Here is a 22,945-nt window from a genome sequence, read left to right as displayed (position 1 = left end):
GCATGAGCGTTCCTTTTAATGGAAAGACGACTGAAAAAAATTGCCCCCGACCTAAAAATATCTAATCCCAAGTCGTGTGTTTTTATCAGCATTCTTCTATCCCTTATTTGCATACCTTTTTCCCAGAGAGCATTGTGTGGCCTGTAAGTCTCCCTACACCCTCCTGGTACTCTCCACAAGGAGAAACAGTACTTCTACAGAGGACCTCACCGGCCTCTCCACCCAGCCGCTGAAGAGGGGCGAGAACCCCGAAACACCCGCCTGTAGATGCCGGAGAGACTCTGGTTCTAAGGGCTGTTAGAAGGTTGGACATTGGCTTATCCTTTTGCAAACCCTTTTCCCAGGGAGCATTGCATGGCCCATAAGTCTCCCTATGCTCATGTAGCGCTCTCCTCAAGGAGGAACACTATCCTCCTGACCCATAGAAACCTTTTTTTTTTGCAATGCGCTTTCTTCTTCGTTACATTGTGTCATATTATATAACCGCCACAATGGCTCCCACAGGGGCTGTCCTCCAATTTCCCAGATCTCTGAATGGCTAGTCTGTCTAGTTAGTCACTGACTAGTACTTATATAGAAGCTGGGGCCTCAAAGACCACGACTGCCCCTCCCTGAATTAATAGGCCCGGGGCTTGTTTGCTTTTCAACTTCCAACTTCTCCCCTCTAATTGAAAGGTTGAAATTGGCTGCGGAGCCGTATGAGAAAAGGCCAAAATCTGCCCCCGGGGCAGTGTGGGGTTTTGGTGCAGATCCACAGCAAAATCTGCTACGTGTGAACATCCCCCGAGGGCCCGTCACATGGGCATCGTTTTCTGTCCGTATTCGATCCGTTGTTGCGCCTTTTTTATTGACCGAATACGTTTTCTGTGGTTTGTGACAAAACTGACATCACTTTGGCCTTTTTGCGGTTTTTATTTTTGTTATTTTTGTGCGCTCTTGAAAAATGGATGCCACGTGGATGCAAAAAAAATGCACACAGCAAAACGCATGTAACGCGCGCACACAGCGAAAATGGGGCCTATTTTACAGACCAGAGCTGCATACGCCTGTGTGAATGGGCCCTTCTGAACTACTGATGGCCTATCCTCAGTTGATAGGTGGGGGTGGCCCGCTATCAGTGTGTTCGGAACCAGAAGTCGGCCACTCCGTGATCATTGCAGTGGTCCATGTTGGTATTGTAGGCACAACTGACATTGAATTAAATAGGGAGAGGGCCGGCAGTATCAACCCTGGCCACTGCTATGCATACGGAGCTGTCTACTACTAACAGCGGCCCGGTGAACGCCATCAATCAGCTTATCCATGATCTGCTCAAGGATAGCTCATCGATAGTTCAGAAGTCTCTCTCGGTTATCAAAGCAACACCAAGTAATTGCCGCAATTCATTATCGACCGCAAAGTATTCACTATAAGCAGCAGGAAGTGAGCGCGGAGCTCGCAGTCTGATAATACGCAGCTACTGGGGGGAGAAAAACAGTAGTGGAAGAAGCGGCTAAGTTGCCAGCATGATTTTGGACTGTGGGAGGAAACTGGAGCATCCAGAAGAACACTGAAGAACATGAAAACTCCTCACAGATGGCGCCTTGGTCAGAACCCAAAACCCTAAGCACTGCCAGGCAGCAAGAGAACCGCTGCTCGCCATCCTGCTATCTTCTAATGATGCCAGCAGACTGACTTCAGGTTGGGTTTTCAAAACAGTTAGATATTCGCTTGTAGCAAGATAGCGGGTATACGGAACCAACCTCTGCTCAGGTAGACCGTGGCTGTATGTACTGCTCTCCTCATTACTCTCTGGTGCCCCCTGATGATACTAGTAGATAGTTGGCGGCTGTAGGTAGTGCTCTCCTCATTACTCTCTGGTGCCCCCGGATGGTACTAGTAGATAGTTGGTGGCTGTAGGCAGTGCACCCCTCATTACTCTCTGGTGCCCCCTGATGATAGTAGATAGTTGGTGGCTGTAGGCAGTGCACCCCTCATTACTCTCTGGTGCCCCTTGATGATGCTAGTAGATAATTGGCGGCTGTAGGTAGTGCAGTCCTCATTACTCTCTGGTGCCCCCTGATGACAATAGTAGATAGTTGGCGGCTGTAGGTAGTGCACCCCTCATTACTCTCTGGTGCCCCCTGATGATGCTAGTAGATAATTGGCGGCTGTAGGTAGTGCACCCCTCATTACTCTGTGGTGCCCCCTGATGATAGTATATAGTTGGTGGCTGTAGGTAGTGCAGTCCTCATTACTCTTTGGTGCCCCCTTATGATGCTGGTAGATATTTAGTGGCTGTAGGTAGTGCACTCCTCATTACCCTCTGGTGCCACCAGATAATGCTTGTAGATAGTTGGCAGCTATAGGTAGTGCACCCCTCATTACTCTCTGGTGCCCCCTGATGCCAATAGTAGATAGTTGGCGGCTGTAGGTACTGCTCTCCTCATTACTCTCTGGTGCCATCAAATGATACTAGTGGATACTTGGCGGCTGTAGGTAGTGCCCTCCTTATTACTCTCTGGTGCCCTCTGATGATACTAGTGGATAGTTGGTGGCTGTAGGTACTGCCCTCCTCATTACTCTCTGGTGCCCTCTGATGATACTAGTGGATAGTTGGTGGCTGTAGGTACTGCTCTCCTCATTACTCTCTGGTGCCCCCTGATGATACTAGTGGATAGTTGGTGGCTGTAGGTAGTGCCCTCCTTATTACTCTCTGGTGCCCCCTGATGATACTAGTGGATAGTTGGTGGCTGTAGGTACTGCCCTCCTCATTACTCTCTGGTGCCCTCTGATGATACTAGTGGATAGTTGGTGGCTGTAGGTAGTGCCCTCCTCATTACTCTCTGGTGCCCTCTGATGATACTAGTGGATAGTTGGCGGCTGTAGGTAGTGCCCTCCTCATTACTCTCTGGTGCCCTCTGATGATACTAGTGGATACTTGGCGGCTGTAGGTACTGCCCTCCTCATTACTCTCTGGTGCCCTCTGATGATACTAGTGGATACTTGGCGGCTGTAGGTACTGCCCTCCTCATTACTCTCTGGTGGCCCCTAATAATAGCGGATAGTTGGCAGTTCGGACGAATGGCAAGTAATATACCTCCGACCCCTCCGTTATTCAGACCGAATTCTCCACATGAATTTGTTTACCACGGGTGTCATTAAAGGGGTGTTCCAAGCAGAAAACAATCGATGACCAATCCTCCGAATAGGTCACCGATGGTTAATCGCTGTGGACTCGCTGCCTGGAAACCCCAGCGATGAGCTGATCTCTCATCCCACTGTCAGTGCTGCAGGGCTGGACGTCATCATAGGGGGCGGCAGTGGAAGCGCTATAGCTGGCCTGACGCCCATTGAAATCAGTGGGAGCTGAAGCCAGATATTTCACTTCCAGCTCGGACAGCGGCTTCGGCTGCGGACGTATAATGGCCTCTTCAGCTCTCATTGAAGCCAAGTAGGCCACTTCTGTTTCCTATGACGCAGTGGGCCAAGCAATTAGCTCACCGCTTGGGATTAACTATTGGGTTCACACGCCCTAATAGAGCATATGAGCAGAGGATCCCATCTGGGCGCAGCACCTTCTAAAGGGGTTTTGAGTACCCCACACATTGGGGGGGGGGGGGGCGTTGCATATGATGATTAAAAGAAGAAATTTGATAGCTGCAGTATGGATGTCATCTGGAAGCCCACGTGACGAATTTATGGGACGTCAGACCTACCGACCAAGTGACGTCAGATGCCATGGTGAGTATTTGATTTCATACAGTTTTCGGCACCTAGGCAAAACTATATAAAATCAAAACTCGGAACCGTCCTTTAAATGATAAAATTCTGCCACCACTAGAGGGCGCTTAGTTTACTGTATATTGTTATACATGGAGCTCAACAGTGTGTACTAAAGCTCCCTCTAGTGGTGCAGAATTGTATCCTTTAAAGGGGCTGTCCCAGTATATCAACTCCTCCCCCATCCACAGAATGTGATTTATCGGATCAGCGACGGATCCCTGGTCATCATGAGAACTGGGGTCTCACGTCCTCCTTGATGAAGCAGCTGTTGACCTGCTGCCCCACCCGTCTTTGTGGGTCCCCCGGAGACTGCTGAGCGCTCTACTCGGCTTCTCTGTCACGGTCTCGTAAAGTTGAATGAAGCTTCAGTGCGAACGCTCGGCCACCGCTCCATTCATGCGTAAGGACATGAGAGCTCTGTTTGTATTGGTGGTCCCAGCAGTTGGACCCTCGCCGATGATAAGTTGGTACCTTGGGATGGTTCCTTTAACTCTGAGGGCTTCTACCCACCAGCGTTTGGGCTTTTGCAATTTTTGTGCAATGCAAATTTTAACATTAAGGGCTCATGTCCACGGGCAAAATATGATTTAAGATCCGCAGCGGATCTCCCGCATGCGGATCCGCATCCCATAGGGATGCATTGACCACCCGCGGGTAGATAAATACCCGCGGATCGTCAATAAAAGGGATTTAAAAAAAAATGGAGCATGGAAAAATCCGGACCATGCTCCATTTTCGTGCGGGTCTCCCGCGGGGACGGCTCCCGCGGGCTTCTATTGAAGCCTATGGAAGCCGTCCGGATCCGCGGGAGACCTAAAATAGGAATTTAAAGTATTTACCTATCCGGCGCGGGCGGGGAATGTCAGCTGTTCCTCGCGGCCGCATCTTCCTTGCTTCGGCTCGGCGGATGTGCCCGGCGCATGCGCGCGGCACGTCGGCGACGTGCCGGCGACGTGCCGCCGGCGTCAGGAATTCATCCGCCGGCCGAAAATGAAGATCCGGCCGTGAGGAACAGCTGATCTTCTCCGCCCGCGCCGGATGGTAAATACTTTTAAATTCTTATTTTCGGCGCTCATGTCCGCGGGGCAGGAGGGACCCGCTGCAGATTCTACATGTAGAATCTGCAGCGGATCTGATTTTCCCCGTGGACATGAGGCCTAAACAGCGCATTGAAAAAAAGCGCACCGATATCGCAGCGTTAGAAAAAAACCCGCCGGTGGGTAGAAGCCCCGAGTGCGCGAGGATTGGGAGCTCCTTTATCGGGAAATTACTGTCAGTAGCAGAAATGTCGCACCTGAAAAGAAAAATCCCTTAAAGAGAGTTTTCTGGTCGTCTTCAGAGAAGAGCCGCCCGCTGAGGTCCGCTGGGGATGCGGCGGCGCGGGCGGATGGCGTGATTGGCCGTGAGAGGTGACAGGATGAACGCTCCTGTCCTGGTATAGAACGGCACCCCGCGCCCTGCTTGTAGGAATCACCCCCTGACACTTACCGCCGGTCTAGGTGAACCATAGATACATTAGATAGACATTACACTGACCGCGGCGCCCCCCGGTGGGTCTCCTGAGGGCTGCAGATTATCACTAATGCCGTCATTTCTTTTGATATTGTCAGGTTGCAGCGAGGACGACCCCTGCGAGGAGACGGCGCCGGAGGAGATAGAGGTGCAGCTGGAGGTGTCAGACGAGACTGACGCAATAAACAAGGTAAGCAGCTTCTGGCTTCACTGTACGTACATCAGGGGGGCTTGTGTTAGTGATGGGGGTCTCACCAAAAAAGCTGCGTCTGCCATGTCGGAGTGTTGTATATTAATTAGCTTTCCTTTGTCATAAAGAACTGGACTAATAATGTGATGCAGACAGCGGGGGCCCGAGGTGGTGCGCTGTTGGGGGCCCGAGGTGGTGCGCTGTTGGGGGCCCGAGGTGGTGCGCTGTTGGGGGCCCGAGGTGGTGCGCTGTTGGGGGCCCGAGGTGGTGCGCTGTTGGGGGCCCGAGGTGGTGCGCTGTTGGGGGCCCGAGGTGGTGCGCTGTTGGGGGCCCGAGGTGGTGCGCTGTTGGGGGCCCGAGGGTGGTGCGCTGTTGGGGGCCCGAGGGTGCGCAGTGGGGACAACCTCTTGAATCTTCTCATGTGTTAGACCAGGCAGTCCGCTGCAGGCTTCTTGCCTTCTCTCTTTGCACCTTGCGGCGTGTGGCGCCCTTTATCTTTGTGGTTATCAGTGTTTTAGATCTATTGTGGTTTATGCAGTTTTTGGGTTTTGGAATGTTTCCCGGCTTTGAGTGTTTTATGCAGTTTTTACATCTTACTATGTGAAGGTCCCTTTACACAGAATGACTGTCGGATGCATAAGCGCCCAGCGGGCGTCCTACATCCTACCGCCTGAATGGAGGCGGAGCTCCAGAGCTCCTTCCAGCCGCCCGCCTTCATTGACAGTAAATGGGAGTGGCTCGTGGATGATTGCGGCTCCCACAGTCGCTTGGTTTTCAGTACTTTGTCGTTCAGTGCCCGGTCAGCGGCCGCATGTGCATGGGGACAGTTATCATCCAAATTCGCGGTTTCCAGCGATAATCGCCCGTCTCAGACAGGGGTCACACGGGGCCGCTCAGTGCAGATTTGTTTTCTTTTGTTCTTTATTGTGGTTTTTGTGCTTCTGGTTTCTGTTTTTGTTTGTTTTATGCATTTTATTTTTATTTTTTTTACAACAATCAGCCTTTATTTCTATAGTGCTCGCGGGTTACGCCGCACTGCACCACGTGGGGCTCACAATTTTTGAATTCCCCTATTAGCATGTTTTTGGAGTGTGGGAGGAAGTCGGAGGAAACTCGCGCAAACACGGCGAGAACATACAAACTCCATGCAGAGGCAAGACTGCTAACCACTGAGCCACCCTGCTGGTTTATGCAGTTTTTTCTGTGTTGTGGTTTATTTCTTTACAACTGCAGCCGTACGTGAATCCTCGCTCCTGGCCTGTGTCATGCAGGACAGACCTGAGTCTCGGTGTCCCGTACGTTGCACAGAGATGGCGGTTTAGATCTTGTCCGGTCTGAACGCTATCATACGGTATACTTGAAGTGATATGAGATGGGTAGAGTAAAGCTCCATAGACTTCTATGGGTGCCATATGTACATATCATGACACTGTGCATTGTGTTAGTCTTCTCGGCATGAACCAGGGCTTAGGATGAACTGTGCCGTTAGGCCCTTCCATATCAGTCTGTCTTTTGTGTTCTGTATCCATAGAGACTCTTAGCGGAGCCCTTTAAGGGTGCGTTCACACATTACAGGTGAATTGGGATTCTTGCTCCTTGCTGCGATCCTACTGTGAATCAGCAGCAGTGTGTTAGCGATTCCCTCTTCTGCTCATAGAGCAGTCGCCCCGCTGTGATTTATGGCGCGGCAGCGGCGCCATCTCATTGGTTGAAAGTCTTATTTAATTGACTCTGGCTCTTAGTCCCAATTAAAGTTGTCTTGGTTCAGCTGCATGGTGGCTTCCTGCCATTAGACATGGAACCTTGGAGCAGCTAATTACTCGTTATGTATATTTTAATGGCTCAGGGTTGATCTGTGTTTAGCTGATTTAATTACTACTTCCATGTGAAATATGAGACAGTAATAAACGGAGATATTCTGGGATCCTGCCGCAGCGTACAGCCCCCCCCCCCTTATAGGAAGCCCACCGGCCGCCGCCAGGAAGATGGTAACCGCTTCTAGTCACCATCCGCATCTAACTAGCCTTTCTGTCATCTGTTCACAGGGAAGCTGGGTGGCCAGCAATGTGGCTATATTTCTACATTGGTTGGCACCCAGCTTTCCCAGAATCAGATCGAGCTCAGAGGAGGAAGAATGGAAGCCCTTGGAGTTTCCTGGACATAAGCTGTGTAGTCAGTAGAGCGGGGAGATCTAACCGTATATAGAAGGTTATCAATAGCCACAGGAAGAGCGAAGCGGAGCGGCTTCCTGACCCTCCAGAGGAACAGAACCCTCCTCACATCCTGCATTGTTCTCCTGCCACACATGTCGGCCGCGGCGCCCCGTAGTAAGTTCTGCTCCGTGTCTGTCTGTCTCTGCAGCTCTCTGACTTCTCCTGCTCCCGGAGGCCTCGTGTCCACGGGGACATTATATTTAACAAATCCGCGGAGGTTTCCGTGTGTGAAATCCGCATCCCATAGAAAAGCATTGACTGTCCGCGGTTAATCATACTGCCGCGGATGGTATTTTAAGTGATTTACAGATTTCACGTGGGGGGAAAAAAACGCAGCACGCTCCATTTTAACGCGGATCACGCGCGGATGGGCTCAGTTGTCCTCTCTCTCAATGGATCTCCCGCATGCAAAAAAAAGACAATTAAGGCCGCCTGCAGACGGCCGGGTCGAATCTGGCTGCGAGAATTCTCGTACCGGGACCCGTCTCGCGCCCCTGCAGGGACCAGCGCTGTACTTACCTGCTCCCATGGCTCTGGATCTTTCATGTGCCGGCTGCATGCGCAGACCGGAGCCGGCGGCCGGGGAGTGACATCTCTGTGCGGGCTCTGTGTGATTTCACGCAGATAAATCGCGGTCGTGTGCCTAGGACTGCGTTTTCTAGCACAATCCTATGGCAGCTTCCACGGGCGGAAATTCTGCGGGATATCCCACCGCGAAAATTTCCGCCTGTGTGCACGGGGCCTAATAGCGCATCCGCAGCTGACATTCGCGCAGGACATATTTTTCCGTGGACATGAGGCCTTACTCCTTAGTAGTGATTCAAAGCTCGTTAAAGTGTCGAATATTGGCTTGCAGGGTAGCTACCTCCATTAGGTGGCGCTAGTGGGAAAGCTTTGTTCCTTGTGGAAGGCAGCTAATTTGTATACATTTTTCCCATGGAACATTGCAGTAAGACTCCACACACTGTTGTGTCCCCATAATGAGAAGCAGTGGCCTCCGAGGCCAGAAGTCGGATCGGATAAAACCTTCTCTGTGCGATTCTAATTGATATAAGTGATTTATAATATCAGACCAAAGGGAGAGTTTATTATGGAGAAGCGAAATACTTGAAGGGAAACTCTAGTACCCTGCTGTACCGCCTCTAGCTTGGATACAAGATGTGATATGGGTGGGCATGGAGGCTCTAGTACCCTGTTGTACCGCCTCTAGCTTGGATACAAGATGTGATACAGGCTGGCATGGAGGCTCTAGTACCCTGTTGTATCACCTCTAGCTTGGATACAAGATGTGATACAGGGGGCATGGAGGCTCTAGTACCCTGTTGTATCACCTCTAGCTTGGATACAAGATGTGATACAGGGGGCATGGAGGCTCTAGTACCCTGTTGTACCACCTCTAGCTTGGATACAAGATGTGATACGGGCAGGCATGGAGGCTCTAGTACCCTGTTGTACCGCCTCTAGCTTGGATACAAGATGTGATACGGGCAGGCATGGAGGCTCTAGTACCCTGTTGTACTGCCTCTAGCTTGGATACAAGATGTGATACGGGTGGGCATGGAGGCTTTAGTACCCTGTTGTACCGCCTCTGGTTTGGATACAAGATGTGATACAGGCTGGCATGGAGGTTCTCGATGGGGTGGAAACACATCGCCCATTGTTCTCGATGGGGTGGAAACGCATCGCCCATTGTTCTCGATGGGGTGGAAACGCGTCGCCCATTGTTCTCGATGGGGTGGAAACGCGTCGCCCATTGTTCTCGATGGGGTGGAAACGCGTCGCCCATTGTTCTCGATGGGGTGGAAACGCGTCGCCCATTGTTCTCGATGGGGTGGAAACGCGTCGCCCATTGTTCTCGATGGGGTGGAAACGCGTCGCCCATTGTTCTCGATGGGGTGGAAACGCATCATCCGGCGTGCGAAGTAAAGTTTTCTATTGAAAACAATTGCAACTGTACTGAAGCGATGGGATCTGCGGGGACGCCGCACGGACGCCGCACGGACACCTCGCCCGGCCGCGTGAAACTACCCTGAGATGTAACTGCATGCCGAGTTTTACAGCAATCAACTTGTTTTTGGCAAAGAGTGTATTTGGATACCTAATAATAATGAACTGTGCCCCCAAAAGTAAGTGAACCCAGCCTGTCGTGTATGCCGGTAATCGGGGTTCTAGGAGTTCGGGCTTTGGTTCCATACATCCAGGAAGCGGCGTGCCTTTAGCTGGTGTAATTGCGCTAATCACATGTTACTTTATATGGCTCCCTAGCATTTTTAGCTTGTTCCAGCCTCGCAGTAAATGCTGTGCTATCTGCTCTGTCACAGAAGGGGGCCCCGCGCTGCACATTGATGGCTGGCACTGACAGCCACTCACCCGTCTGGCTGGTAAATAAAGCCTCCCTTTCTTCTCCCTCCGGAGGGAACAAGCGCGGTCCCCATCTATAGCTCTCCAAATTCCCTGGAAGTAGTAATGAGTCCGCTTGAATAGAAGAATGTTCCTGTGCAAGTAACCCACAATCTGCCGGCTGCAGCCGCAGGCAGCATCAAGTTTTATCATGCCTGCCGCACCTAGCCGGAGCTGCGAGGAGGCTCCAGACTGTAGGATTGCATGCTCCACCGCCTCCTGGCCTCGGCTGCTCCACCAGAGCTGAAGGTTACGGCCATATGATCCGGCAAAGGTAACGTCCGCCAATCTCCTTCCAGGCGTAGAGGACTGTGCCAGCAGGGAAGGGGTGAATGTCTCTGCCAGTTTGTAATAGGATTTCGCACTTGATCATTTCAGATAGTTTTTGCATTGCTTTTATGTCGGATTGTGCCGTTCCCGGACCGGAGGGATCGTGGCGTTTGGTCCTTTAGGGGTTCTTTGGTCCTGCATTAATGAGGGCTCCATAGAATTCTTGGTGTTTGTGTCTAATCTAGTATAATGTTCAGAGGATAGAATGTTGTGCTTTAACCCCTTATGTACTGCTCTGCCGCACTTGGTGCCGTCTACATGGACATGGAAGAAGTTTGATATCGCTACTTCTCCCCATCTTGACCGGACTTTACGGCTATTAGAAAACCTCATTTATTTTTGCTTTTTCTTGCCTATGAAATCTCTTTAATCTTTCGATGTCGTATTTTTAAGCCTTTTCCTGCCAGTCGTTGATCCCCTCCGGGGAGAGAAATGTGAAGGACGGACTGAATGATGAAAAATAGCAAGAATTAGAGAGGGTTCAATAAAACGTCTTCAGGAATCGCAATCTCTGTATTTGTTAATGAATGTCGCCCCCCCCGGGCTTCTGAGATTGACGGGTTAATGCCGCCACCATGCAGTCAGTAGTGCCATAAATACACAGATCATTCAGCTGAATGCCCCTCTGGAAGCGGCGAACGGTAAAGATATCGCTGTGTGGATGACCGTGGTGGCCGACTGACCGTTCAGGCCGTTAGGGAAGTGCATGGGCGACTACCATGAGGGTTTGGGTTCAATTCACAAAATTTGGATGCAGGATCTGCCCAAAAAAAGGCAAGTAATAAGAGGTCCTCAAATGTGATGTGTTAACCAGCCCAAGTGTGCCATGGGTCTAGTGGTTGGTAATGACCCATGACCGTCTACCCTCGGAGATTGGCAGGTTAATACCGCCACTATACAGTCAATGCTGCCATGGATACACAGCTCATACAGCTCAATCGCTTTTACATTGGTGCACATGCTTAGAGGAACTGGGCGCCGGCTGACCATTGATGGCATTAGGGGCGTGAATGGGGAACCATGCCGAGGATTGGGGGTTTGCAACGCGTTAGTTAAGATTTGCAAAATGTAGGTGCAGGACCTGCAAAAAATTCATCTAATTTGATGTGTTAGCCCCGCCCAGTTGTGTCATGGCGTTAGCAGTTGGTAATAGCCAATGAGCTTAAAGAACCCCCCCCCCCCCCCCCCCTGGTTTCGGGACAAAATTTCTGTCCTAGGACCAGAGGGCGCTCTGGTGTATTCGTGCAGTTGTTCTCAGCTGCCCTTCCGATCTACCAGTTTCTGCCCGTCCAAGATGGCTGCGCCAATTTTCTAGCTATCGAATGCACCCTGTGATTGACCAGTGCTGATCACATGAGCAGCCCTGGCCAATAATAGGCAGGTATAGTGAATTAGTAGTCCAGACGTCTAACACTACTATTGCATGGTGTGGATTGGGTGGTCTTAATGTTGGCCATATTGACCAGACCTGGAGGATCGGCAGAGAAGGACAACTACAGCTAATGTACTCTCTTCCAAATCCCGGGACAGAATTTTGTCCCAAAACTGGAGCGGTACTTTAATGAATGTCTGCCCGGGGGTCTTCTGAGATCGATGTGATACCCCCACCGTGCACTCAGTGCTACCATAGATACACGTACCAGTCGGCTGAATCCTTAGCAGAGCGGTGTCTCTCTTGTAAGATGTGGGGGTCCATTGACCTTCAGGCCATACAGACGTTACGTAGGGATGCGGCCCAAGTCTCCTCGCTTTGCATGACCTGACTGCAATGTATCTGAGGGTCTCGGGGATGGGGGTCTTCAGATGCCTGCAGTCCGTGTTTTCCAATATGTAATCTGCTTGGCTGTGAATCGCGCCGAGTTCTTTAGGTTAAAGCGCAGTTTTCTGTGTCATCGGCTGATGTAAGGGAAGCGAGGTGTGAATAGCTCGGAGGGAGCCGTACAGACGTGTGAAGTGGAGGGATGTTTGCTTTGTGTTACTAGACAGAATCGGATCTGCTTTGAGGTGTAAGATCATTTTTTGTACCTGCGCCCATACACAAACCTGCAGCACATCCACCCTCCGCAGAGCGTAATCCTTTATGACAGGTCAGGAACAGAACTAATGAGCCGTATCCAGCATAGATGGGTTAACCACGGTCATGGCATACAGCAAGGATATTGCTTCTTGACCAGTGAGTGTCTGACTGCCCTGCCATGGGCTCCTCCAGTGCTGAAATCCAAGGGGCCACAGCACTACATTACCATGCAGTTAGCTGGAAGAGCCACTCTGCAGGGAAAACCATGAAGAGGATGTAGCTCTGGCAACCACTTCACCCTCCCAATTGTTTGGGTCCAACGTCTCAGCGATTCGTCATTCTTTCAAGAGATGATAAAACTCGCATTCAAAGAGAACTTAATGGTGATCGACCCCCTATGAGGCAATGCAAGAGGTCCATGCTCTACCTCAGTGGGGTCAGGAGCCATAGAATCATGGGAGGTTTCCTACTACAGCAGATCCTCTTAAAGGAGTTCTCCCCTGTAGACAATTCCTACATATTAGAAGGGTTTCTTGATAATAAGCTGCCTACAAAGCCTAGTCTTGCTGGGACCTCCAGCAATCATTGGTATACCTGTTTTATTTCCCTGCAGCTCCCCCACAGGGGGAATTGAGCATTACATAAAATGCCAATTCAAATCAATTGGATGTGTGTATAATGCAGGCCAGTCCTCCAAAGAGAGAGTCTTCGTGACCGCTCTGGTCAAGAAAGGATGATCCTGAAGCGGAGACACCCACCTGACCCCAATACTAATTCAAAGTTCCCTAATAAGGAGTTTGAAAATGAGATTTCCAAGCCACAGAACACTTTTATAACAGGCAACAAAGCCCTGAGGCCCCTGCGATCAGTGCGTAAACCGTAACGTGTATAGGGTACCCCTTGAAGTTCAGAGGCAGAGCTAAAATTGGATATTACGGAGGGCTCCTAGCGAGGACCGACAACTTCTATTAATGCGCCCCACCCTATTATGGCATGTAAGAATGGATTGCCTATGGCAGTTGTATTGGGATGCTATATTGTTGGCATTCTTCTGTATCCATTATGTCTCATTTGTCAAGCAGGAATACAGTTGGCGAAGTCCCAAAGTCCACCGAGGATGCATGGATAACTCTGCCATGGACCCAGGACTGTGCACCCCATTCTTTGGATCAGTGGGGGTCCCTGTGGTTTCAGTCCCACCAATCAGACATTTTATATATAATACAGTTGTTATGCAATAAATTTGTCCAGAGGGAAGACTCCCTTAAAGGGATGGTCTCACTTCTAGCTGTTTTGCTGCAGAAAGCAGACAACTCTGTGCCTTGTGCAGTGACCTGGTGTGCTACTGCAGGCTGATTCCTATTGGAGTGAATGGAACTTGGCCTGCAGTACCAACTTGGGCCACAGTGTACTGTATGGAGCTGTCTGCAGAAGTCAGAAAACCCCTTTAACTATGATGTCCTATACCTACGCATATACAGTGGTTGGTTTTGCACTTAAAGTATAAATTCATTAAGATGTGAAGATCTTCATGGCAAAATATGTAGATTTTTCAAGTTTTCCTGTTCTATGCAAAACTTTATGCCCTTTGTGGTCTATCTAGTTTTGAAAGCGGATCATGGTGGGGGCATCAGACCGTCTCTTGTTACTTCTAGAAAATGTTTTTGTAGGCATTTAACTGAACCCGGAGGCGGTGTATCGTGTCTCGCAGGACAGCTGTGCGGGTTTACATTGGCATTGTGCAGACAACAGAGGACGGCGGCATCTACTGCTTGCTATGCAGGTGTGGTTTAGCAGGAACGTCTTATGGTTGGTTAGGTGGTTCCTTGGTGTGTCTGTCAGATGTTTAGCCCCACTTATATTGAACAGATCACGTCCGCGGGTCAGCAGCATGGCTTCGCAGCTGTGGCCCCACTGACTGTATTGCAGCTTTGGGCTTTTCTTTGCTCTTTACTTCCCCCTATGGGGTATCATTAGATTCGGCTCCTGAGGGTTTGAATCTGGCAAGTGGGCAGTCGCTGGTGGTACCAGTTTCAAAGGGCAGGACTGCGATGAATAAGGCTGGGGTCAAGTAGACCGCATGATTCACCCGGTCTGTGTTGGAGTCAGGTGACCTCTGCTTGCCAGTAACAGCCAACAGGGTCATTATCCTGGCATTAGCACTCGGATCCTGGGCGCCGTGATGCCAGGAGTTTGGAACGGCGATTCTGCAGCCTTTGATCCAAGCAGGAACCCCAGATACAAAGGCTTTCATTAAGGGCATCTGGTTTGGGCCCATTTTTTGGAAGCTCCCCTCTTTGGACGCTCCTTCCTTAAAGTTGCCATTGTAGACCGATGGAAGCTTTCCTTATTCTGATGAATCCGTTCAGGAAGTCGTTGACCGTTGTGGAGACCGCAAGGAAGTGTCTGTAGGCTGAGGAAATGCTACATTTTCCCCATGGAAGGGGTGTTTTGCTGCCTGATGTTCTCTCCTCCCGGCACACTTCTTCTCTCGCGCCTGGGGTGGACAGGTGTTGTGCTGCGGAGGTAAGAGGATTAGTCAGGAGCCGCTGATTACAGGCCGTCGCCATGTATTGTGCTTCAGAGTAAATAAAGGGGATGATATTGCGCAGACGGCGATGGAGAGAACGTGTAGAAGGGGCGAATGGAAGTTTCTTTTCAGGATAGTCCTATTTTTTGATCAATCCATGCTATAAAAGAATCGCTTATGGCTATATGACTTACGGAGATGTGATTTTGGGTTATGCCGAACCTCTTTACCCCTTGCAGCCCTTAGCTTTGAGTTGAAGCCCAGAGACAGCTTGGTTGCTAGGAACTAGCTATCTGACAACTAGGAATGGCTTTACCTGTTAGACCAACTGTCCCTGGCAAGGTCCCTGTCTTGGTGGTTCTCCTCCAAGGTAGAGCGGTAACACGCGGTCTATCAGTGAAACAAGTCAACGTTTCCTTCCACATTCCAAAGCAGGTGGGCACTTTGAGAAACCCCTTTTTATTAGAAAGTCTCAGATAAACTCATCACAGGGTATCCCTCTGTTAGAGCCCCCATATTAAAACATTGCAGAAACTGCAAGATAAGCCACATACCTATACCAGGATAGCTCAGCGCCTCGCCGCGGGCCCCGGCAGCCGAGCTCAGCGCCTCGCCGCGGGCCCCGGCAGCCGGGCTCAGCGCCTCGCCGCGGGCCCCGGCAGCCGAGCTCAGCGCCTCGCCGCGGGCCCCGGCAGCCGAGCTCAGCGCCTCGCCGCGGCCCCCGGCAGCCGAGCTCAGCGCCTCGCCGCGGCCCCCGGCAGCCGAGCTCAGCGCCTCGCCGCGGCCCCCGGCAGCCGGGCTCAGCACATAAATATAGTAGCAGAACTAAGCGATATGGGGCGCTGCTGAGCTTGACAGCAGGGCCTCTGAACATCAGAGGAAAGGAGGCAGAGCCAGGAGGAGGTTGATTCGTGTAGCTCCACAAGACGCTGCCACATGGACAAAGATGACCATCTGGCTTGGTGGACCTAAGAGAGGCGATCGCCCCAGCCTACATCCACCTGGTACCTCCCTGCAAGCTGGTGGCCGGCACGCTGTGCAATCGCATGGGGCGAAGGTCTGCAGTCGTCCAAAATAAGATGTAACCTTGTATCTGCTTTCTGCTATGGCTGAATCGGTACCGCCCTCCATTAACTCAGGATTTCCCGATAGGGTAGTTGTAGGGGGGTTTCTGAACCAGACAACTCCTTTACAACCCTACGGCTGAGGATGCAACTAGATAACATAATGGAAACCTCTTTGCTTTGAATGTAGCTTTAATGTATTTCAAGAGTCCTCAGACTCCGCAGTGTGAAGGTACTCATTCATTATATCCCGTCGTCACGCATAAAGTTATTGTATTCGAGCCGCATCTGCTTATAAGGGCCATATCTGCATTCATTACATTGAGAAAGCTAGCCACCGTCTCCATTCAGTTAGAACAGAGATCACGCTGGTTCATGGAAGCCCTTGTAGTTGTAGACCTGCCTGATCCTCCAAGGCTCCATGTGCACCAAGACGGTCTGCCTGAAATCAGCTAAAATTGTCAATAAAAAGGTGAATAGGTAGATAAGTATGGCGTTATTAAAGGGGTCTTCCTGCTCACATATCAATTGGCCTAAAGTGTAATACATGCCTCGTATATGTCAGTAATAACGTCCGTTACCTTCTCTCTTCTTCCGCGCCCCACCGCTCAGTCTCCGTGTTTACACGCATCACTTCCGCTGCGTTGGGGCTCCGTTCAGGGTTCCCGTCTCTGCTCTGTTTTTGAAGTCGAGAAACTGAAAAAAAAAATATCATTTTTTTTTTCTTTCCCCCATTGATTTCAATGGGGTCTCAAAAAAGTGGAAAGGATTCCGTTTGCTTCCATTCTGTCAGGTTTCCGGTTTTTCTTTTGTTTTTTGGGTGGAATAATAGCACTGCGGACTGCTGTATTTTTCCATCTAAAAAAAAAGGGGATCTGATGGAATGGAAGTAAACTGAAGCCTTTCCATTTGTTTTCCATTTTTTTTAAAACCCCATTGAAATCAATGGGGGAGAAAACGGAACTATTTTTTTTTTTTTTTCCAGTTTGATTTCAGTTTCCCTCTTCCAAAAATGGAGCAGAAAGATGGGAACCCTGAACTGACCCTAACTCAGGCGTGGAAGCGGGCGTTTAGATTGTCTGCTTTGGTTCAGGTCCCAAAATAACTCTAAGAGTTCTAATGAGATAGTTATGGTTGAACTGTAATACCAGAGATGGCCATCGGCACGGGTGGCAGTGTTTCTGGAAGAAAGCAGTTTGAGAATAGACACCAACATTTAATTTAGTTTTGTATGATAAGAGGAGGCAAGATGAAAGAGCTTCTAGTATCGGAGACGACCTCTACAAGTACGACGTGGGTCAGGCTCCTGGATCCCCGGCAGACCCCACTAACAGGTTCTAAAACTGCCCACAGACATGAGGTTTCAAGAAGTTGATGTTTATGACTTCCGATTATGACCAAATACCAACCAAAAATCCATCCTGGCAGAGTAATGTTTTAACAGATTGTCAGATGCACTCAAAATTTCCAATTTTTGTCAAATTGTTTCTCCCTTCTAAGCTCCATCCTTTGGTATTGGGACTGCAATAGGCTCAGCCATGACAATCATTGCTAATTGATTTTCTCATCCATGTGTGGAATGAATACAGCATCCATCCATCCGATACATCACCAGGACGTTGCGTTGAGGCCAGCAGCGGTCTGATCTCTCCAGGGGGCTTCTTCAGGTCTTTACCATCCTTCAGGATTTTTGTAGAACGTTGCTTCCTACAAAGAAGATTTCAGGAAAAGTGTCCCTTCCTATGGTGGTGTGGAGGGTTATTTCATCGCTCATTTGCATGGCTTTTTCCCAGGGAGCATTGCATGGCTTATAAGACTTCCTACGCCTTTATGGTGCTCTCCACAAGGAGAAACATCACGCCCCTGGAAGAAGTGGTGTTTAAAGACAGATGAAGGGTCCCCAAGAGCCCCTGAGAAGTCGTTAGGAAAAAGGTTAGAGACTCTTGACATAAAAGCTCTTTACCTGGATAAGGGCACGCCGTTCTTCTACTAAGGATCCCCCGCAGCCTGACCTTTTTTTGTACATTTTTTTTGCCCCTGTAGACCCGATTTAACCAGCACGAACCTCTAAACGGGTCTCGGGTGATTGCAGCCCTCTGCAGGGTTAATGCCTCCATCTATTACAAGCTGGCTGCTCCTTTCTGAAGAACACGGTTCAGAGCCAATGTTTTCAGACTTGAGAAGCCAACATACTCGCCAACGCACCTCCACATTGCCGGCTCTGTGATTAACTGCGCATATTATATCATAAACCTAGTGTGAAAAGAGGAAGATTGCCGTGCCTACACGAAAGCCGACTTTGTTCACGTCTCCAAATGTCATTATAATAATACTATAAAAATCCTCTTCAAATCCTTTTTTTTTTTCCTCTTTTTTTATTTTTTTTTAAAGAATTTTTTTTTCTGTCAGATCCATTTGCAAGTGAAATCGATGTCCTCGCAGATTCTGTTTACTGTATTTCCGTATGTGAGTTTCTGGGAGACATTCTGCGATGTGGTTGCTAGGTGACTCTGTGCCTACACATCCTGATGAAGGGATCCGTGCGAAAGGGAGATGACAAAGTTGAGGCTTTATTGCAAATGCCGTATATAACCCCCCTCGGCCCTCGCCACTTGTTTAAAATTGTTGATCCGTTAGGATAAAAGGTGCAGGAAGTACAATGGGTGGTGTGCATGGGAACTTGCAGAGAGGATTTCTTCCTCGCTACTGAATTGGCGTAATTGCTATGTGTGTTGGGAGATGTAATGGGGATCCGTGTAATCTTTCTCTTTCACAGCAGAAGGGAAAATTGTGATGACACAAGTGTAATGAAAGTCAAAGATACCTTCCTGTAGTGTGCAAGTCAGATGAGATGTTAGGGTTTTATAGACCTCATCCATAGAGTAGAAAATGGGGTGGGTTTGATGGAGACAAGACGGTGGGTGCTTTGGACGGGGACGATGGGCCATGGGTGCGTTGGACGGCGACGGACGATGGGCCGGGGGTGCGTTGGACGGCGACGGACGATGGGCCGGGGGTGCGTTGGACGGCGACGGACGATGGGCCGGGGGTGCGTTGGACGGCGACGGACGATGGGCCGGGGGTGCGTTGGACGGCGACGGACGATGGGCCGGGGGTGCGTTGGACGGCGACGGACGATGGGCCGGGGGTGCGTTGGACGGCGACGGACGATGGGCCGGGGGTGCGTTGGACGGCGACGGACGATGGGCCGGGGGTGCGTTGGACGGCGACGGACGATGGGCCGGGGGTGCGTTGGACGGCGACGGACGATGGGCCGGGGGTGCGTTGGACGGCGACGGACGATGGGCCGGGGGTGCGTTGGACGGCGACGGACGATGGGCCGGGGGTGCGTTGGACGGCGACGGACGATGGGCCGGGGGTGCGTTGGACGGCGACGGACGATGGGCCGGGGGTGCGTTGGACGGCGGCGGACGATGGGCCGGGGGTGCGTTGGACGGCGGCGGACGATGGGCCGGGGGTGCGTTGGACGGCGGCGGACGATGGGCCGGGGGTGCGTTGGACGGCGGCGGACGATGGGCCGGGGGTGCGTTGGACGGCGGCGGACGATGGGCCGGCGGTGCGTTGGACGGCGGCGGACGATGGGCCGGCGGTGCGTTGGACGGCGGCGGACGATGGGCCGGCGGTGCGTTGGACGGCGGCGGACGATGGGCCGGCGGTGCGTTGGACGGCGGCGGACGATGGGCCGGCGGTGCGTTGGACGGCGGCGGACGATGGGCCGGCGGTGCGTTGGACGGCGGCGGCCGATGGGCCGGCGGTGCGTTGGACGGCGGCGGCCGATGGGCCGGCGGTGCGTTGGACGGCGGCGGCCGATGGGCCGGCGGTGCGTTGGACGGTGACGTCAAGTCTTTATATGCAGTGACTCTCCGCTACTTGTATATAGTGGGGTTTGTAGTACTTTACAGGATTAATGCACAACTTCTTCAGGGTGCTGTCCTAGATTTGAAAAATCTGGCAGTTGTCTTCCAGAAACGGCACCTCGTCTGTTTGCGAGTCGTGTCTGGTATTGTAGTCAAGGATGCTGTGATGCAATACCACATAACCCGTGGACAAGTGTGGCGCTGTTTCTTGAAAAAGCAGCCATGTTTTTCCAATCCTGGCGCACGTACACCAACCCACCACTGCCAAAAATATAAGTTATCATTCAGAACAGACCATGGCATCGGCCCCACAAGCTGCTGCACAGCAAATAAAGTGCTTTGACTCCTCTACAAGTTCCTAGTAAGCAATTCATCCGAATGAGGGCACATGATTGGGTTGTATAAAGTATAAAACCTTGTTTATAGCATACTAGAGTTTTCAGCAAGTTTTCTACCATGCAGCAGGTTCTCCTTACTCCCATTTGCGGCTGTTTGCACCCAGTTTCTGATTCAGTTTTGATTTTAAGGTGGTCTACTCCATTGTTTTTTTTTCTTCGGTTTACAATCCACTTTCAGGGAGAGGCATGTAGCAAGCCTAGCATTCTGCCAGTAGTTCCCTGTCCTGATTTTCTTGCCCTCACTTCCCTTGCTGCATTGGACAGTCTGTGGTCCAGTCAGCATGGAGGCAGTATCTGAATGCACGCCTCCTGCTCTCCCAGGATGATCAAGCAGTTAGAGACATTTTGGCCAAATGGTTAGTATACCATCTCATTTGCATATTAAATTTCCCAGAAGAGCGTTGCTTGGCCTATAAGTTTCCTTATGGTCTCCATAAGCGTACACAGGACCCCTACTGACCTCAGATTTTTGGATTCATGCGGAAATGGCAACAAAAAATTGACAGATGCTTCATTGCACGCTATATGGCTCAGCGAAGGCGTCTCCCTGTGGCACACCATGCTTATACGCCGTACGATGTACTAGATACTCTAGGCCGGGAGTGCATGGACTTTTTGGCTTTTAATGGACTCTTCACAATAAGGGTGCAGTTACACGAGCGGCCGATATCGCACTTGGAAATCTGCATTCTTTTTCACTCTTTTTATGCAAGTGTGACGCATTTTGTGCCAAAAAAACACGTCCCGGCGCTCCACGTGTGCGAAAATGGCTCATGGGAGCAAAAAAGAATTGCAATGCACCCACATGTACTCGCAAGCGCGATGATATTTTTTTACTGCTCCCGCAGGCAAGGATGGCCAATTCTTGAACAGAATTCACCCAAAATAAGACCTGCCACAATTCCTGGCATCGCTACGAGGGAAGAGTCGCTCCTGTACTATAACTGTTCCCGTGCATTTCGTAACGCACAGAAATCACGTGAAAAATCGCCCGTGTAGATGCACGGAAATTGCACCGCAAAATATTCCGAATGTGTCTCTCCACGTGCGCCTTATGGCGTTCTCCGACGGCGATGTGATGGAGTCATTTTCCTCGCAAAGCGCATCGCACTCGCAGTGAAAGTTTCAGATCTCCAAGTTTTTATATTGGTTGCAGCTCCTCAGACCGATCCGGCCCCCCAAGGAGACCTAGAAATGCCGATAATACTTTATATGATGTGCCTAAATGTATCTTCCAGCAGCAGGGAGTCTCCGGTAATATGGGGGGGAGTGGGGAGTGACTCCCCCTGATTAGCTCAAGCAGCTCTAATAGGGCATATGACAAGTGACAGACACAGACAAAGCCCCCTTTACTGTCTGCTGGCCACAATATGGAAGCTGCGGACCCCGGATTACTAATCCTGTAGTGGGTACATGTATAGGGATCGCCCCAAGTCCTGGCACTATAGATTAGCCGCCGCCGCTATATATGTGTGTCCATGTGATAACCCCCTCGTTGTGGAGCGTTCGGCACATCTACAAGCCCAGCGTTGTAAAGTGACGAGCCGTTGCCTCTCCAGCGCTTATATAACATCCATCTCGTTGCAGAGCACAGAGCAGGTTGCAGCCTTTTGTCGCAGTCTCAATGAGATGAATTCTCCGGATTCTTGCCTGAGCCCCTCGGAGTTCACAGGACCCCAGCTAGCCACCATGAGGCAATTAACAGACGCCGACAAACTGCGCAAGGTGATCTGCGAGCTGCTGGAGACGGAGCGCACCTATGTGAAGGTATTTTCCACGTCGGAGTGTTGGGGATGGATAGGGGTGTTTGCTGGAGCCATGTGTGGTATCTGCCACTAGGATGAAGGGGGGCTTTAACGAGTCGGCTGTGGGCACTGAAGAGTTAATCCAAGTGTCTGTCTTCACACAGGACCTCAATTGTCTCATGGAGCGATACCTTAAACCGTTGCAGAAGGAGACGTTTCTCACACAAGACGAGGTAGGTACTCCCGTTATCATCAACTTTTAATTGTGGGCATATTAACCCCTCAGTGACGGGCCCTGCGTCGGACTTAAGATGCACCAATTTTGGGGGGATTTTACTCTACTTTTTAAAAGCCATAGCTTTATTTTCCTGCCGCCGCGGCTGTATGGGGGCTTGTTGTCCGTGGGGCCAGCTGTAGTTTCTTTCGGTACCATTTCGGGGTACATAAGGCTTTTGTGATTCTTTTTATTGCATTTTGGCTTTTTTTGTTTTTTAAATGGCCTTTGTCATGCGGGCTGAAACGTGTGTTCAGCTGATTGGACGGGCCTTTACAGAGGTGATGATGCCAGACGTGCAAAAGTGCACAAAAAAGTTTGTTCTAACTATAGATTTTTTTTTCCTTTTTTATGCCCCTGTCTTGAACCTGCAATCCTATGATCAGTCTGATAATACACCGCAGCTCTTCTGTATTATAATGCATTATTGCTTCGCATTGCAAATAGCAGACCATGGCAGACCTGGGGGCCATTGACTGTCCGGTGGTTGCCACAGCATCCCATTGGCCCTCCACACCTAGTGCACAGAAGATGTCACAGATAGGCATTGACAGCGAGGATCAATGTTTTCACCAATACCTGCTGTAAATGGCTCAGCTTCTTGGCAACGGGTTCAGCATGGGAGACTC

At 50.6% G+C, this 22,945-nt stretch overlaps 1 protein-coding gene across 9 annotated transcripts in view; it reads left to right on the top strand.

Annotated features, from left to right (window-relative positions):
* TIAM1 (TIAM Rac1 associated GEF 1) overlaps positions 1-22,945 on the top strand; it is a 285,262-nt gene that overhangs the window by 239,589 nt on the left and 22,728 nt on the right. For 8 of the 9 annotated variants that reach the window (XM_066599058.1, XM_066599055.1, XM_066599062.1 and 5 more), the window contains 3 exons: positions 5,376-5,467; positions 21,885-22,064; positions 22,207-22,275. In XM_066599058.1, coding sequence (XP_066455155.1) covers positions 5,376-5,467; positions 21,885-22,064; positions 22,207-22,275 — 341 coding nt within the window. Of the gene's footprint in view, positions 1-5,375; positions 5,468-10,238; positions 10,355-21,884; positions 22,065-22,206; positions 22,276-22,945 lie in introns of those variants that run through there. The other variant, XM_066599064.1, reaches the window with a different exon arrangement.

Source organism: Eleutherodactylus coqui, chromosome 4 (genome assembly GCF_035609145.1).
Source record: "Eleutherodactylus coqui strain aEleCoq1 chromosome 4, aEleCoq1.hap1, whole genome shotgun sequence".
NCBI lineage: Eukaryota > Metazoa > Chordata > Amphibia > Anura > Eleutherodactylidae > Eleutherodactylus > Eleutherodactylus coqui.
The sequence above is the reverse complement of the archived record's forward strand: the minus strand, read 5'-3'. Positions and strand labels throughout refer to the sequence as shown.